Source organism: Drosophila tropicalis, unplaced genomic scaffold (assembly GCF_018151085.1).
Source record: "Drosophila tropicalis isolate 14030-0801.00 unplaced genomic scaffold, ASM1815108v1 contig_1187, whole genome shotgun sequence".
Lineage (NCBI taxonomy): Eukaryota > Metazoa > Arthropoda > Insecta > Diptera > Drosophilidae > Drosophila > Drosophila tropicalis.
The window spans coordinates 2989633-3007634 of NW_027172559.1; the positions used below are offsets into that span (position 1 = coordinate 2989633).

The 18002-nt window shown below is 36.9% G+C and overlaps 1 protein-coding gene across 2 annotated transcripts in view; it reads left to right on the forward strand.

Annotated features, from left to right (window-relative positions):
- fipi (factor of interpulse interval) overlaps positions 1 to 18002 on the forward strand; it is a 64155-nt gene that overhangs the window by 43402 nt on the left and 2751 nt on the right. The window contains exons 1-2 of one of the 2 annotated variants that reach the window (XM_068288950.1): positions 3178 to 3202; positions 17363 to 17557. In XM_068288950.1, coding sequence (XP_068145051.1) covers positions 3193 to 3202; positions 17363 to 17557 — 205 coding nt within the window. In that variant the 5' untranslated portion in view covers positions 3178 to 3192. Of the gene's footprint in view, positions 1 to 3177; positions 3203 to 17362; positions 17558 to 18002 lie in introns of those variants that run through there. The other variant, XM_068288942.1, reaches the window with a different exon arrangement.

Sequence of the window (18002 nt, forward strand, 5' to 3'; positions counted from 1 at the left end):
GAAGCTGGTGGGGTTGGGCCGCATGTGCTTCATTTGTTTGTTGGCCAAAGTCCACTCCAAAAAGAGACTCGACGACAACTGCGGGACAAAGTTTCCCAAAAAATGGAATTGGATTTGCTTTGCTTGAAAAACTATTATAACTTTGGCCATCGCCAAGACAAGGGAGTGGATGGAGAACAGTTTCAGGACCGCTCAGTTCAGTTCATCCAACTATGAAAGTACTTTATGTTAGCTAACGCAAATATTTCTTTTATTGAGTTTAGGCCTGGCCACTTGAATGCGGCATACGAAAAGTTTTTCGGTGCCAAGTAGGGACAGATACGGCTTTTGTTCCCACGCCTTTGGGATCCCCCTTCAAAAAAATAAAAGAAAAACTAAAAAACGGTGCAGACAAAGCCAAGACAATTCAAAAGATATTGCTTTTGCAAGTAATCTGATATAAGCTGTACATATATAAAATCATCTCTGCTCTTTGTTTTCATTCAAAGAAGTTTAAATTGTAGTTTTCAAACAATTCTGAAATGTCATTTAATCTGCAAATCAATTTAAATTAAATAAAACAAATTACTGTGTTTTACAGCAAATAGTCGATTTCCTTTTTCCCACAAAATTTCCCTTAATAATTATTTTTATTTTGCACACGAGGGTAGTTTTAAAATATGTTAAAATTTTTATATACGATAAACCAAATTCTGCTTTAATTATTAATTTTTATTTTAGCAATATTAATACCTTTTAGAAAGTTTTCTTGCTTCGATTAACTTCATGCTCGCCCGGAATGATCTTTATCTGTCTAGATTACGAATTTCTTTAAACTTGAAACGAATTCCAAAGAGGATTATGTTTGAAGATATCCCAAAAAGGTGAGCAAGATATTAAGATCTCCGAGTGCCTCACCAAATCTTTAACGCTAAAACTAGTTGGGAATTCCAATTGAATAAAGTAAAAAAGGATTTGCAAGAGATAGTTAGTTTCTTTAGACTGGAGCTGGTATACTTATTTTCATAAAGGTAGACTCTGCTGTTTGCCAATACTTTTTTAATCGTTTTGTCTTTTCCAGAACTTTTGTGTTGCACCTTTGGATTTGAACACAGACTTTGTTGCTTGTGCATTATTTATCATGTGTCCATATATGTATGTATGATATTTTGCAAATTTTCAAATGCAATTATGTCAATTGGTTTTACGACCTCTGTGTTTGGTCAGAAAACTATAAAATTTGATTTATTAACGACACAAATTAACCACAAGTGTTTTGGCAATAAATTGTATGTAAAATCAAAAAATGTGAAAACACTAAACAATTTCATAAAAATTATATATGCAAATTACAGTTTTGATGCGACATAAATTGTGTAACATTTGCATTCACTCAAATTGTCACTAAAAATTATGGCTTTAAAGTGTTGCAATGAACAAATAGCTAACCAGCAACCAGGCAACATTGCAGGATCTGAACAACCTGCCTTACACACAAACAAACCACAGAATGTGGCAGCATATGGTTTTGGTTTCGGTTATTGTTATTGTAGTTGCAGTTGTTGTTGTTTCAGGTTGCGCTAGTTTTGTGGTTTGGCTTTGTTTTATATCTGACAATGTAAAAGCCGAAAAAAGAGAAGGAAACAAGAAAAATATGGAGGAAAAAGGGAAAAACCTCTACGCAACACCCTCGGCTCAGCCTCGCCCAGTTGTAAAAGAAACAAACCCCAGCAACAAAAACAACAACACAGAAGAAAAAAAATGCATTACTATGCAACGTCAGCGGCAGCCAAGTTTTAATTACGTAAAATATTTTTGCGTAGTTCTACCCATTCCTCTCGCTCCTTTTCTCTTTAACTCTTATTTAGTGTCTCCCTCTCTCGCTCGCTCTAATCAACTTAAAAGCCCAGCACGGCAGCAAGTGCAACAAAAAACATTCAAAACTGCAACTCGGCAACATGGCCAGAATTGTTGCGTGAGTTGCAACTCAGCGCCACTTCAAAGCTACGATACAAAAACTTTTTTGCATATTCCCATGCGCCGCAAATTCTAATAGCTGCATTCGAAACACCAAAAAGTGTCATGCCGGATCCTGCCATAGTCCAAAGCATTTGCTCCAAGGTTTGTAAGACCTACCTAACACCCATTTGAATGGACTGAAATTGTTAATTTGCTAATTAGGTAACAGCATTTGCATAATCTTAACGCTTTTTTGATTTGGTTAATAAATTAGTCCAAATCAGATTGTTAGCTATCGCTTTCAGAAGTAACTCGGTTTCAGTTCCAAATAGATTTGAAATCGTTTGAGGATTTATTTATTAACTTGATTTTTAGAAAATAAAATTGAAATATTTCTTAAAATTAGATTTAGCCTCAAAAGGAATATGTTTCTCTGTGCTTTCTTAAAACCTTAAAAGAAAGACTTTATGTGGTTTATATATAACTAAATACCTTATGCCAGAGTTGGTGAATGTTTCTTTGTAGTTGCTGTTGTTGTAGCTGTTATTATGTAATTACTTGCTGAGAGGCGTATGCAAAATGTTTTCTGTTGCAGCAACAGCACCAGCAACAGAGGCAAAAGCAACAGCCACTCTAAGTGCTTTTTGACATGCAACTGCAGGCTTGCATAAGTCTGCTTTCTCGTTCATTCACTCGTTCTACTCTAACATTCTCTATCAATGCTTCTCTGTGTTTGTGTGTGTGTGAGTGTGCGTGTGTAGGTGCGAACAGCATTTATTAACATGCTGTGCGTTAGAGGCAACAATACCAAAAGCAATTTAGTTTACTCCATACCCACAAAACAAAACGGAATAGAGAAAGAGAGAAGAAGGTGACTGAGTTGTGTATGTGTGAGTTTATCCCGGCGGCGGCTTTTAGCCTTTACAACCTTTACAACCTCTCAGCTGATTCCTGGCTAAACGTTTTTGCCGCAAACAGTGCGTATGATTGATATCATAGTGGGAAGCTACTACTAAGTGCTAACTACTAGCTAGGCAAAATTAAATTTTGCCAAACTTACAAGTAAATTCTGTGGTCAACTGACCAGCACTGACCAACAAACACACATGCCAGTACACACACAACCAACAGCACAGAGGAGAGAGTGGCGAGGAGAGCAAAAGATAATACACATTGTCTACATAAATCACTAGCTACCTGACCACACGTACCACCAACCTACCATGGACCTGAACATACACTCTGTGTACGGATATGTGTACGGGTGAGTGTGCGTTTGTGGGTTATATCTGTGTGTGTGCGTTGATATTTTGGCATTTTGGCTAACAATTGTTAATCAACTTCAAACATGACATGCACAAATTATGCAAGCTCACAAGTCTGAAAATTCTCTAGAAATTGCTACTTCTACAAGTTTAGGCACTTGGTTCTCAACATAGTTGGTAATCATCGTGATGGGATTGCTTGATTGTAAGCCAATGAACTGCATAGCTGTAAATGAAAATTACAAGAGGAGCAAAAATGCAATTATCTGTAAAGTGCCAGACTGCAGTATTGCATAATTCAATCAACCGAAAGTTTTACCAAATGACATAAGGCCCAAAAAGCTAATTGCTATCGTTAGCTGCTTCATTCAAATTCGGCAAAATTGATGGAAGTCAGTCAGCATAAAAGTTTTTCCATTTAATTCCAGCTGCAGTTGAATAGTCAACATATCAAATTTTATGCTTTTCAGTTCAATAAAAATAAAAATAAAGCAACGTTAAAAGATTTCGCTTTGCACCTGCATGAGATTGGCAGAAACTTTTAGTTTGCCTTCATGGAGTTGCCTTTTCCATATTGGTCTTTTCAATTTGTACTCTTACGCCCCAGTGGACGTGCTCTTCCTACTTATTTCCCACATGTTTCGACACACTTCAGAAACATCAGTGGGAAATTTATGAACCTTATTTCTATTGAAAGTTACATTTAGTTGTTGTTTTCAATTACAAATATAAACAAACCGAAATGTACAGCTCTTTGAAAAAGTTCATTTAAGTTGTCTCTCGATAATTTGAAGCAGCATATTTATCAAATATTTATTTGGCTAAATGGTTTATCATTTCTCACACCTTCCTGCTTTTGTTCACATTCATTTACTGGCCCAAAAGTGTGGAAAGTGGCTGCATAATTATGGCAAATATTCATCTGTATACTTGTATTTCACCATTTACCGCATTTAAAATTAATTTTTGGTACCCAGTTGCTATTTTCATTTCAAATTCCATGACGTTTCATTTTCGATGTTTCCCCACTCATTTACTATGCGGCTGGCCAAATTGCTAAATATGTTTCGGTTGTTGTTTGCGCATTTTCTGTTGAAACAATCAATGGTCTTTGCCATGTTTAAATAAATCATCTCGCAAACTGTTTTCGTTTTCAACCCATTCGCTAATTGATGCGTCAAGCTACAACACAGTGCGGATACATAATGCGTCAGATGGTGCTTAGGGCATTGGGCCTTTGCCTTTTTGCCATACATGTGTTACTGTTCAAATATTAATTATACGAATTGTTTGGTACCTGAATAGATCGTTAATGACTCACGTTTTATAGCTTATGTTATCATTGCAAACCAGCTCGACCTCGTCGAAAGTTCTTTTTAATGGATAAATGGAGAGAAGTGACTGTGGGCAGGACTAAATTGATGAGGTGTCCATTATAACATTTTGCACTAGTCTGTAAACAGAGAAGCTCTCTACGGCACATTGGCCGGAATGCGCAATTAATTCTTTTGCCATTAATTCGAAACTTTTTTGAAAAGTTGAAGCGGTTGGGGAAATAAATTTAAAACAAATAATGTGAAATCGAAATATTTTAAGTTAAATAAATTTGTTTTCAGAAAGTGAATATTTATCATCACTTTGCCCTTAATTTTTTTTTATGAACTTTCTAATTGCGCTTAGTTATCTTGATTCCTTTTGATTTATATTTTGTTGGCTTGCCAAAAAGTTTATCCAACTAGTTTGATTTGATGCATGTGAAAGAGATTTAGGTAACAGAAATTCTTGTATGTTTGTTTGCAAAAGAAAATGTCATAATTTTCGAACAAAAATGTTTTCATAAAGTGAAAACTGCCAAAGACAGAAGGAGAAACCTAAAGAATCGAAGTCCAACATGGACAACATGAGCAATTCTGTTTACACATTTCTGGTTTGCTCAATTTCTAATGTCAACAGACAAGGCAACAACAAAATGGTCGAAACAAGTTGTTTGTCCTTGTTGTAGTCTCTGGGCATCACTTGGCTTAGAGAAGTCTATTTGAAGCAGGCGATGGTTACATTCACACTTTCTCCAATGTTGCCGCTGTCCTTGCACTCAATGGCAATGGCAATTGCTTTAGTTTGTATGGTTAGTATGCTGACATGAAATTTTTTCACGCCCTGCCACAGAAAAATTTCTTGACCATGTCCTAGGTTACGACGAATTCGTTTCTGTGTTTTATGCAAATGAGCAACTTAGGCAGCAGGCTGCACATGACTCTAGCAAAAGTTTATGGCATGATGCAGTTCGGAGTAATTTTTTTGTAGCCCTCTTTTACGAGTTCGTGCCACGACATCGAGTAAGTGGGTGGGTGCAATGGTAAATTACAGGCACGCATTAAGGCTAATCCATGGCAATGATGAGGGACGCTTTAGTGCCCTGGCGACAGTTGAGTATGAAATTTTTATGCATCATAAAAAAGTGTCGGAGCACGAAGTAATTTCAATCAAATTCAGGATAATTTTTATGCGACAAAAGTCTAAAAAGTTCAAAATTTTCAATTTAATTCCCAAAAGGTTTTACTCACAACTTGTAAATTGTCTTACAGTCTACACATGTGAAAGAAGCATTTAGTTTAAGTGATGGTTCAGTAATGTTGCGCACAACATTTAATTTACACACATTTATCCGTATTTGCCATGCAGACGTTATAATAATATAGTTGTAAAAACTTGTTTCATGAATATGCACTTTAATGTTTTCAATTCAAAGTAAAGGTTTTCTGTTCACAATTATGTGAGACCAATCTGTTCCTATATTGGAATTCGTTATCTCAAGTTAATCACTTGAAGTACCACTTTGAAAAGCATTCGTATATTATTTTCAGTAAAAGGAGGATTTACGGATTTATAACTCCTAAAAGTAATTACTCTCCAGAAAACATTCCCTGTCGTATCTAGCCTGTACATAAATCTTGTTTGGTTTGAGGGCAATACCCAATAGCCCTTATCGAGTTTTGTAGCTTTTTCATTTGTCAACCCTAACTTATGTATGTGCTCAGGTTAATCTACAGTTTGGGGACTTAATTCTCTTTCACTTCACAAATGGATGCCAAATAAGTTTGCTTTCGAATTTTTGTATCGTTTTAATTTTATGCCCACTGAGGAATATTTTCATGACTCCTCACTTTAACTCTGGCTCAGTTATTCACACATATGCCAGGAATTTAAATGAAAATTTGCTCTCTATCTACATCGTTTCCATTCAATTAGATACTCTCGAGAATGACCTGTGTCATGTGTGTACTATTGCCCCATTTTGAGCCTTTGAGTGGAGTGTGACTGGATACTGTCACATTTGCTTATGTCTTTCGGCTAGGACCAAATTATGTTTGACTATAAACGGCATCAATTTTAATCAAAGCCCATTGAACGTGCTTGGCATTGGCAAACAACTTAAATTTTTGAGCCAAACGGCACGGGGCACAACTGAGAAAAGTTTGCACACTCTCTTCTTTTTTTCCTGTTTTCCCCCAGCTTGGAAAGTAGGAAACCAAGTCAAAAAGGGACGCAGTAAATCACAGCTAAGCCCAAAATGTTGATGACCAACTCAACGTCACTTAACGACCATAGAAAAATCCAGGGAGAGTAAAAGAGAAAGAGAAAGAAAAAGCATGAACAGAAAGTAAGTGAGAAAGGCACGAAGAGACGGTGAGAGAGATATGAAGAGGGGGTGGAGGAACTTTGAACTTGCAGCTTAACCCTTTAATGCCGTTATCTGTTCTTGCATTTCACTTGGTTAGGGCTCTTAGAGCCTGGCTTGTAGATTGGTTTGATGTTTCCAAAGTCTTGCAGGCAATTGAACAATTCTCTGCTCTAGGAAAAAAAAACGCAGAAACCAAAAACTGTTGCCGTTTTGCTGATCTCACAAACTTTATTCGTAACTTTGTATGCCATAATTTTCGCACTACCAACGAGACACTCTCTTTATCATCATCATCGTTCCCATCATCATCATTATGATTATGATTCTATTCCTGTTGATGTCTAAGCCCTTTGTGCTTTGTCTGCTCCATTTACCTTACTATGACTTCCTGGTGGTATGTGTATGTGTGTGTGTGTATTCCTCTAATCCTTTTTATGCTCGGCTATTATTACTGCTACTGCAACTCGTAGTCATACTGCAACATAGTTATGGTTGTGCTTGACGAACCAAGTCCTCTTTAACATGTAGACCTTGTCAGGCTAAGCTGCTTATGGGTCTCGAACTTGTGCAGACAGAAACTACTTTGTCTCAATTTCAACAATTGACATTCTGTTTCTTGGCCTTCATAATGCTTTAAGTATTTATGAAATATCTTTTGCCCACTTCAAAGTCATATGTCCTGACATTGACATTTCAATTGCCTTTGCCTTTCGATGACAACCAATTTCATCTTTTATTTATGGCCAACGACGACCACCTACTTAGAAAACAAATGAGTCCAAACAAGAATAATCTAACAAATATTGTTTGTGAATCTTATAATATAAATGTAGGTTTCTATTAATAAATGTTGTTTAAAGAAAAGAGGTCTAACCGCAAAGTCTCTTAAATTTCTGGCAAAATGTCAAATTGCGGTTTTTCATATCCAAAACTTTGGCCAACCAAGTTAGGAAAAGTTCAAAGAGCTTAAGTTTATGGTCCAAACCGAAAAACATCAACAACTGTGGGGTCAAAAATGGGAGTGGCATGTAAAGGTTGCCACCAAAGTAAACATGTGTTGCAATGAGTTATCGCTGCTTCTGCCAAAAAAAAATCAATAACCTAAACCCCAAATAGAATTTGGCGTTCCATTTGCTACTTTTCAAGGTAGTCAACTGTGTGTGTATGAGTGTGAGGTGTGCATGTGGGTTTCTAATCGTGGCATATCAGTTACGCGTGGCACGTTTGGTGTTGGCGCTGGTGTTTTTTTTTTTTTTTTTTTTTTTTTTTTGCTCTTTTTCTACTCAGCAAGTTGCATCTGCTTATTGCCACATAAATCAAGCAATATGCAATCCAGGGAAAAATGCTCCTGCTGCTTGGAATTGTGCTTCTTCTTACGTCATCTTACCCCCCTTACTCCATGGTCACGTATTTTATCTCTGCCATAAGTGCTAGTCGCAAGGTTTTTGTCTTTGCAGCAGCTGCCTCACTCAACCTGTCATTTCAATAACGCCTTTCAACGCTTTTCTCGTTGAGAATCAATAAATTTGTTAAAAGAACTTATTTTTGTTTTTATAATTTTGCATTTGCTAAGGTAGAGTTCAGAATGTGTTGTTGATTCAGTTCTTTCATCTAATAGAAGAGTAAATTTCTCATTTAAAATGCGGCACGGAAACTACTCTAAGTCTTCTCTCAAATAAACGAAATGAAATGCATAAACAAAGTTTGTCTAACACACAGATATGCACACAGACGCATGACAGATACTAGAAGAGTCAGTTGAATATATATCAACATTTCTACACGGAAGTTGCCTTTTTCTATGCACTGTATTTCCGCTTGTCGCTTGCCTCATGGCTCAGACTCGACGACATTGCCTTGTCGCCTGTTTGTCGCCTGTCAGACATTCAGACCTACAGCCAGAAAGCAGAGAGACATGCCGACAGAGAAAGAGACATCCAAACGTATTTTGACCTCATTCCAAAAATGCCTGCATTTTAATGTGGCACTGAGGGCAAAATGAGATGCCAAAATAGTTGCGTTTATGGTTAACCATTTTGTAGGTAAATGAGTTTTGGCATTTTGCAGCAATTTTGTTCTTTCATTGTTGTTCATGCAGTTTATCCAACTCAATTTCAACGCTTTTATTTGTCATTGTGAGAGAATGAATTTCCATTTGCCCACAACCAACAAACCTACGTACACACACACATACACGCCAAATAAACATACATATATACGCATGTATATGTGTTAGATGGTGATTAAAATTTCACTTTATTGCTTCATTTTTGGCCAAGTTTTTTGGGTTTTCGGCGCATAAGCAAAGTAGTCCCCCCTGGGCATGGTTTCTATCCACTAATTGAAATTGCTTTTTCGAAAGCATTTTAGCCGTTTACAAAGTACAAAGATGTCGCCTATTTCGTTCCAAAGCACACTCACACACAGACAGATACGCCCCACACACACACACACACACACACACACACACAAATGGAGAACGGGAGCCCTTGGCATCAAATTAACTCATTATAATTTTTGGGTCGACTAGAAGAGCGAGCGAACAAGTCCCCTGGCAGCTAAAATTTAGTTTACCAAGCTCCAAATTGAAAATTGAATGTTCTTTAGCTTTTACTGCCGCTAGTGGAAACCTAAATTGCTATATAAATAGTTTAAGCCAGCGGCAGCTGTGGCCCATAAAATCGGTTCATGTGCCGGTTAACCGGGAGCCAAAACGCGCAGCTTATTAATTACAACAACCAATATATTGATGTGCCCTCGGCCACAAAATGGTGCATCAATCCTAACTCTCTTTGTATGTGTGAGTGTGTGTGTTTGTGTGTGGCAAGCATTACTTTTTAATTGCACGTAATTCAACATGACTCGTTGCTGATGCTGATGCAATTGCCGATGTCAAGCGTTTGCGGATTGATCACAAAAGGAAATGAGAGGGTGTGTATTGTGTGTGTGTGTGTGTGTTTGATTGACATAGAGCACTTGCCTTGTGTGTAATGTGGCACGAAATGAAAAGAATTTTTCTACCCCCAACCCAGAGACACACACACACACACATACAACCATGACGATTGCAATAAGAGCTATCAATAACTATCTGTCCTGGATATAGGATGGCAAATTGATGCGATAGATAGAATAGATAGAGGAAAACTCAATGGGAAAGGAAGCGTAGCGAAACCAACTGAGTGCGGTAATTGTATGAATGAAGTGATGAGAATGTGCAACTTAAGTCAGCACTCGCCATCATGTGGTGTGCTACATCAATCAATCCTGCAAGGGTTATACATCTAATAGTATAAATGTGCAAATAAATTGAAGGAAAGCTACGAATTAAAACAGAGTCAAATTTTTAAGGATCGGAACATTGCGGTCATTTTTGCAATTGAAAATTGATATCTAGCGCTCCAAAATTTACTTTTAATAATTATTTTTTTTTTTTTCTTCTCTCATGGTTCCCCAGAGTTATTTATTAGGCCTCTAAAGTCCTCACTCATATATATGTACTTTGCTGAACCTACAGAAGCCAATATGGTTCAATGTGTTATTAGGCGAAATAAAATATCTAAGAATAAAAATTTTAGAAGCCTTGACAGTACGTAAAGACTTCTGATCTCGGACTTGTCATTAGAATACTCTTTAAATTGGCAATACCCTAGCAGCGATATGACAGCAGAGTTAAAGCATCCTCCTTTACTTTCAATTTTAAGTTAAACTTTTGAACAAGATGTGAACCATATAATGACTTTTTCTGAGTCCTTAAATCATGTTAATGGCCCAAAAGAGCGCACATCAGCTCATTTGCTAATAGTTGCAGTCATTATAAACTGTTCATACATACAATCTATGTATGTATGTAGATGTATGTGCATATGAGTATCTCTGCTGCGAGCAGAGAGCAAGGAGTAATTAGCTGCAGCTTAAGTACCTGATGTTCGCTGCTGATGCTGGTTTTGGGCTCTGTGTTAAGCGCACACAAATGAACCTAAAGCCGTCAAAGGCATTCTCTTAGCTGGCTTTTTTTTTAGCGGCTGCTACTGATGTTGATGATGTTGTTGCTGCTGTAGCATCGGCAGCAGCAGTTGCAACAACAACAGCAACAGCACCCACAGCTGAGTGAAGTTTTATGCCCTAATGAACCACATGCGCCGGCACCTCGCATTCTGTGAGCGGTAAACTCGAGCATTAAATTTCCATGGAGGCATAGAGCAAAGCCAATGTATGTAGGTGAAGGCGGGAAGTTTCCTGGTTAGGTAGGCAAATTAAAGCATCGCAGCATGCGAAATCTTTTTCGCACCATCCGCAACAATATTTCCCACATGAGTACCTGGGCAGAGAGCGGCAGTCCTTGGTGGCGGCTTTTACGTACAAAATATTGTCGCATTTTTTCAATATGGCAGCTTCCTGCTGCTGATGCTGCTGGTTGGTTTTACAAAAACTTGTTAAGTGTATGGTAAGCCAGAATTTCTCTTTCTCTTCCCTTGCATCTTTGTCTCGGCCACTGTGTCGCTGTGTGAAAAATTCAATTTGTTGTACGCTTTATGTTGGCTTTAGATGTTTCATAAACACACACGCCCACACAACATTAAAAGCTTAGCTACCGCCCTTTGGGTCTTTCATTTATATTTGTGACTTTAAGTCCACATAAATTAATTGAGAATTTGAACTTCACATGATTAAAAATTTCATTAAAATGAAAGCCGCTGAGTATACACAATGCTTAAAATTGTTCTTATAGTTGTAGGAATACTAGTTGACTGGATAAATTCTTGGCAAGTTTGTAATTTTGCATTTACCTATTGCGCACTTAAGTTTAATTAAAATCGCATTAATTGTAGCTGCCAGAGATAAATATAAATTTCCCAGAGACGAAGCCACTGCCGATGACTCTGCGGCGCCCGCAACAATTCCAAGCTTAAGCAGTTTCCTTTCTCTAGCTTTTTGCCTCGTGTTGTGTCAGGTGAATTTATAGCCCCTTCTTTTGCCTGTGTTGATGTTGTTGTTGCTATTGTTGAGACTGAAGGATTAAAAGTGCTCCTTGCATGCTAATGAAATATGCAACTAAGTGGCACAGCTCAGTTACCTAAGCAGGTTAAAATCGCCTTGAGTTTAAGTCTTACACACTTTTGAAGTGGATTGAAGGTGTATTTGAATGGCGGGAAGGAAAAAAAGATAGAAGTTAGTGCAGGAAACAAGTCCAAGTCCATTTGGTTTGCTTTTATTTAAGCTAAGTGGTTGAGACATCTAGATTTTGGATTTTATTTCTTAATCAGTTAATTGCAACTGATGTAATTGAGGTTTCCAATTTGCATTAAGAGATCAGTATCAAATAATTAACTTGAGGGAGTTTAAATAAAGTTATAGTAAGGAATAATATTTTATAGCTAAATTTCCCACTTTTCCATCTTTTTCTATGTTTAATTCAATGGATTAAGCGGTTTAGACCACTCTTTGAAAACAGCTGGCAATCTAGGTGATATAGATTTTCTTCCTACGAAACCATAAAAAGTAACTCCTTTTTATGCAGCACAAAAATGTGTTCTTCGCACACTGTAAGATTCTTCCTTCATTTATGTGTTGCTTCCTCAGTTTGAGTCTATTTTGCTAAATGGTCTTTAGGTACTTTTAGCAAAGAATCGTCTAGGTTCTTCCTGGCCAATATACTCAATTTTATTCATACATTTTGACCATTGCATCCGCTGGTTCAGTTTTTCCATTCCAGCTGATAATAAAAACGTCAATGTATTGGCCTAACATTTTGCTCATTTATTGTATAGCCACGCCCACTTTATGTTATGTCTTGCAATTTGCCAGGCATAACCCAAAAGCAAAAGAGCTGAAGTGGATTTCAAAAACTGACAAGTTTTTTCACCCTTATGGGGCACTAAAAATGAAGACACTAAAGCTCAACCAAAAGTTGTTATTGTTGTTACACATTGCTGTAATGTGGCACAAACACTCATACACACACATATACACACAAACATCAGCAACATACACGCACAGTAACAATAGCATCAAGTTAGAGTAATACAATAGAAAAAGCAACTCGCGTACGCGTGTGTAAAACTTTATTTTTACGACAAAGTGCAAGCAGCAAAGTTGTTAGCAAAAGACTCAGAAGCGGAGCACCAGTTACAACAACAACAACAACGACAACAGGAATGAAAATAACGTGAGCAACAACAATTGAGTTGCCCTGCAGTTGGATTTTAATTTTTAGCAGCGACAGGAGACAAAGTTTTTAACTAAAAATTGCATCGCATCGCATGGCACGACATGACAGGGCATCATGGATAACTTTACAGCATTATATGGCTGAGTTAATTTGATTCTTGTTTGCATTTATTATACATATTGCGTATACGTAATATGCCACACCATTGGCATTCAATTACACCAAGGCCATAATTCTGAGTAAAGGTAAAAACATGTTTTAACAATCTTGTTGTTTTGTGGCTTGATGATGTCAACTTGGTTTTTGTTTTGCATAATTTCTTCGGCCATTAACACGGACACTTAAGACAGAATTCATGAGGAGCAAATATTTGATGGGGCATGATTAATGCCTTCGAGGCTGTCAAGTAACAACTTTACGCAAATTTGTTTAACAAATGATCTCAGTGAATGCACAAAAAATGGTCAAAGCAGGCACAGTGGGACAAGAATGAAATAGTTAGCAAGACAATGTGACATTTTTTCATTAAAACTGAGAAGATATTTGATTACTTGTTTCTTTGATGCATACAAAAACATTTTTAAAATACCTTTTGTAGGTTGCGATTCCAATTACCGTTTGCCTTGAAACTGAAGCAGTGTACGACGCTGAGATTTTTATCTATATAAAATGTTTAAGTAGCGCAGAAACTTTATGTATATGTATTGCTGTGTCCCCTGCCTAATATAAAGTCTATAAAGTTTGACAAACTTTTGTTTCAAAAGTCAAAGGCGAACAATGTTGATGAATGAGTTGAAAGTGCTAAGGGGGGTCCAGCTTGTAATAGAAGTAAGTGAAATGTTTTCATCATACTCCAAACAAATCTCTGCACACCATTTCCACTTTCTGCTTTCTTCGTCGTTCTTCTTTGCTCTCTTATCAAACCCGACAGTTGAGAATTTATAAGCCTTTACTTCCTCATACAGAAGCATACAGAGAGACAATGAGATGGGTGTGGGAGATACATGAGCGGCAAGAGGTAGAAATTATAAGCTGCCAAGCATTTAAAAACGCATAAATGTATTCTTCCGGCGCTCACTCACATAATGGAAAATTTATGAACTTGCCAGTGAAAAGAGTAAAAAATTAAAAAAAAAAAAAAATTAATTGCGCAAGTAAAACAAAAACTTCAAGAAAAGTGGCGGCATGGCAGCGAGTAAGCGAGATGGCGAGAAGGAGAGGTAGAGGGAGCAAATTTGCTAACCAACCCAAGCAAGTGTCAGCTGCAAACTATTAAAAAGGCATCACGAATTCGGCGCCCAACGTGGGAGCAAAAAGGAAAAAAAGGCGAAAAAACGAAAAACAAGAGCTACTTTTATACAACCTGCATTTCCGCAATTCACCATAGAAGCAAAACCCCAAAAACTGACTTCCTGTTTTGCTCAACAGAAGCATGAGCAGCAGCAGCCGCAGTAGTTGTCGAGAAGAGCCACCTTGCCGAAGGTAACCGAAAATGCGGAAACATCCATTTTATAGAGGAAATATATTCTTATGCAGAGACGTGTAGATGATTTATGTAGGTTTTGGCATTACGTGCTACCAGACCAATGCCATGCTTGGCTTATAAATGTCCAGTAACTGCATAGAATTTCGCAGAAAAAACAGGAAAAACTGCAATTTAATAATACTCAAAGCATTGAATTGAATCTCTCGGCATTTTGTAAGTCACAAAGCGAAATTATACAAGAAAAATAGGTTAAGCTCATAAACAAATGCTACAATTATTTGCCTGCTCAAGTCTCAAGGATTCCCCTCTCTTTCTCTTACGCGCTTACTCCTGCCATCCTTCTCTGGAGGAGGGAATTGCGTTTGGAGTTCGTACAGCATAATTCAGGTTAAGTGCGCTTCATATGCGTTTATGGCCTGACATTATTACATTCATATTTCAGGATGGGTGAGTCGGCTTTGCTGCCATTGCCGTTCCTGCTGCTGCTGCTGCTGTTGCTGTTTCTCTCTATTTCAGTTGCAAAATTAAAAACTTTTTTTATTGAAGTTGAAGGCATGCATGGGAAAAGGATATAAAAGAAGGAACACACACACAAAAAAAAAAATAAACTTTTTTATTGGAGTAAATGCAAAACACAAAAATTGTCCTCACAAATACACACACACCCCAACACTTGAAAAGGGAAAACTTGCATTAAAAAAAGTTGAAAGCAAGTCTCCCCCATAAAACATTGAAAAATAATTAAAAAGTTTGACGTTGAGCTAATGGAAATTGAATATAAAGCTATGCGAAATCATTTTAAATTACTCTCAATAATTTAAAACTCATTCAAACTGTTGAAATATTTAAATACTTGTTTAGCCCATATAAGTATGCTATGATTTAGTACTAAGAAAAATGCCTCAAACAGACGCAGTAATTTGAAATACCTAGAAAAGCTTTTTATCACTTTTTTTTAGGTCACACGCACAAATACACCTATACCCATACACATATATACATATATGTTCACGCCGACACAACTGGGCCAACTCTTCTTACACCTGACCGTTCTTCTTGGCATAGATATAGCTATTCTTTCTACTCTCTCCTTTGTGGCAGCATCCCTTTTAAAACATTTTTACCGTTTCTTAACGATGGAACGATAGGGTGTTGAAGGTGTATTAAAGTCAAATTATGAACCTACAAATTTCTAATTATTTAAATATAACATAAATAATCGGACGTAAAATATAAAAGTTAGGTCTCATAAATGAAAGAAAATGAATTTTTGAACCGACAATTAATGGGTGATCACTGCCTCCTAACTATTATTTGCAAGCTCTTAATAACTTTACTAATCTTAGCAAGAAGTTTATCTGATATCGCTATTCTTTTTAGTAATCCTAATGAATTTCGAAGAGAAGGAAAATAAAACCCATTATTCAATTAGTTGATTATACATAAATGCAAACTGATTTGTTTATCAAATTTTATTGATGTATGAGCTCAAGACAGCGTTTTATATATAATAAGTTAATTGTTTCTTGAAATGGCTCTTAAAAACCTTAGCCATTAAACCCTTTAAATAAAAGCACAAACATTGATTTCATTTCGTTGCACACGAGTGCAATAGTTGTATAATGAATTCATAAAGATTACCGAGATAATTTCGTTTGTCGCTTATGCTGTTTGTGTTTGGCTCCTCGCTCAATAACATTTACCATTAACGCTTTCTTGTTCTCCCATTTATGGCTATCTGGTGAAATACTTTTGTATAAAAGCATATATTTCATGTTGCCCATGAAGTTTTACGACAAGTTGGACTGTGACACGTTGAAAGGTAGCTGAGAGCAGATAGGGAAAAAACTGTTGACAAGTTCAGCTGCTTCAGACAGGACAACAAACAATGCAAAAGTAGCGTGAGTGTGTGAGTGTGTGTATGCAAATATTTATATTTGTATGTTTATTTTTTTGTCCGTATCGGTGACCGTAAAATTTTATGCTCAGGCATGGCTTTGCCCTTTTCGCCCGGTTTTTATTTCTTTGTTGGTCGACTCTTTAAGACCAACTTACTTCATGCTGCCAATTAAAATGGCTAAAGTTTTTTCAACAATGGTCTTTCAAATTGCAGCCCTGATTGTTTTAGTTTCTCGTTCCTTTTTGCTTTATGTATTTCATTTCAATATGCAATATGTCCATTTTGTTGCCAATAAAATGTTCGTAAAAGGGAAAAGTTTTCCCTTATCGCATTTCTTCATATTGTTTCTCTCGTTTCTTGTGCCAATGGTGAAAAACTTTATTAAAATGAAAAGGAAAAACTATGCCAGCAATTTTTCCCTCAGCCATGGCCCAAAGGAAGTTAGATTGACATGAAGCGAGAAAATGAAATTGCATTTTCTTGTGATAAATTTTCAATGAACATCATTGAAAATGTTGTGAGAACACAAAATACGATAAAATGGTAGAAAAGTACTCTACACAATTATTGATTTCCATAACATTAGCCAGAACGCTTCAATAGTTTTTCAAATGCAAATGCTATACACATGAAAATTTGTTTGCCGAAAACTTTGCCATTTTTCCTCTTATCGTGTGGGTAGCATGTGCCGTTCTGGCAAAATAAAGAAAAAAACAAACTATAACTACAACATGCCATTTGAGTTGTTTCCTTGGGCAACATTGGAATACGAACATTTTTGCATAACTTTTCTGCCAAGTTTTCAATTTTCAGTTGGCATTGCAGCTGGTCAACCAATTGAGAAACGATTGCAATTAACTAGCCATTACATAAAGGAAAATCGTTTACGAAAACTCTCTTTCCCTCTATCTGATTGCAGGTGCCGTCTTGGCCAATCACCATGACAGTCTTACTTTGAGCCCGGCCGAGCATAGTGTCGTCCGGTATACAAATGAATCGCTCATTGTCCAATGTCGCAGTCCCCATCCGGATGTGAAGCTGCATTGGAAATCGCCGAAAGGTGAAATTATACGCGAGCACAAAGGACGCATACATATTGAACAAACTGCACCAGGTGAGTAGAAAGTGGCTTCATTCAACCAAGACCAAAGCAAAAAACAAATAAAAGGCAACTAGAGAAAAGGGATACGAAACGAAACGTAGGAAAAGGCAAATGCAAGAGCAAAGCTACGAGCAGCAGCCGCAAGCACAACAAACGCAATTAATTGCAATTCTCTTGGCTCACATTTTTTCTTCAACAAAGTTTACATAGGGTACACTAAAGGGAATATCTCATTTTGAACATTGCAAATAAGTTTGGAAAAAAAGGTTGAAAACTATTTCAATGAGATTTCGAAATACACTCATTCAATCTATTGTCAAAATTAAGGCAGTGATTAAACATTTTCCAATACAGAGCAAGTATAAAAAAAGCAAAGCATATTCGAATAAGCTGATTTGAAATTAGCATAAATTTAGTATTGGGTAAACTTCACTTGAAAGTTCTTTAAGTAGAATAA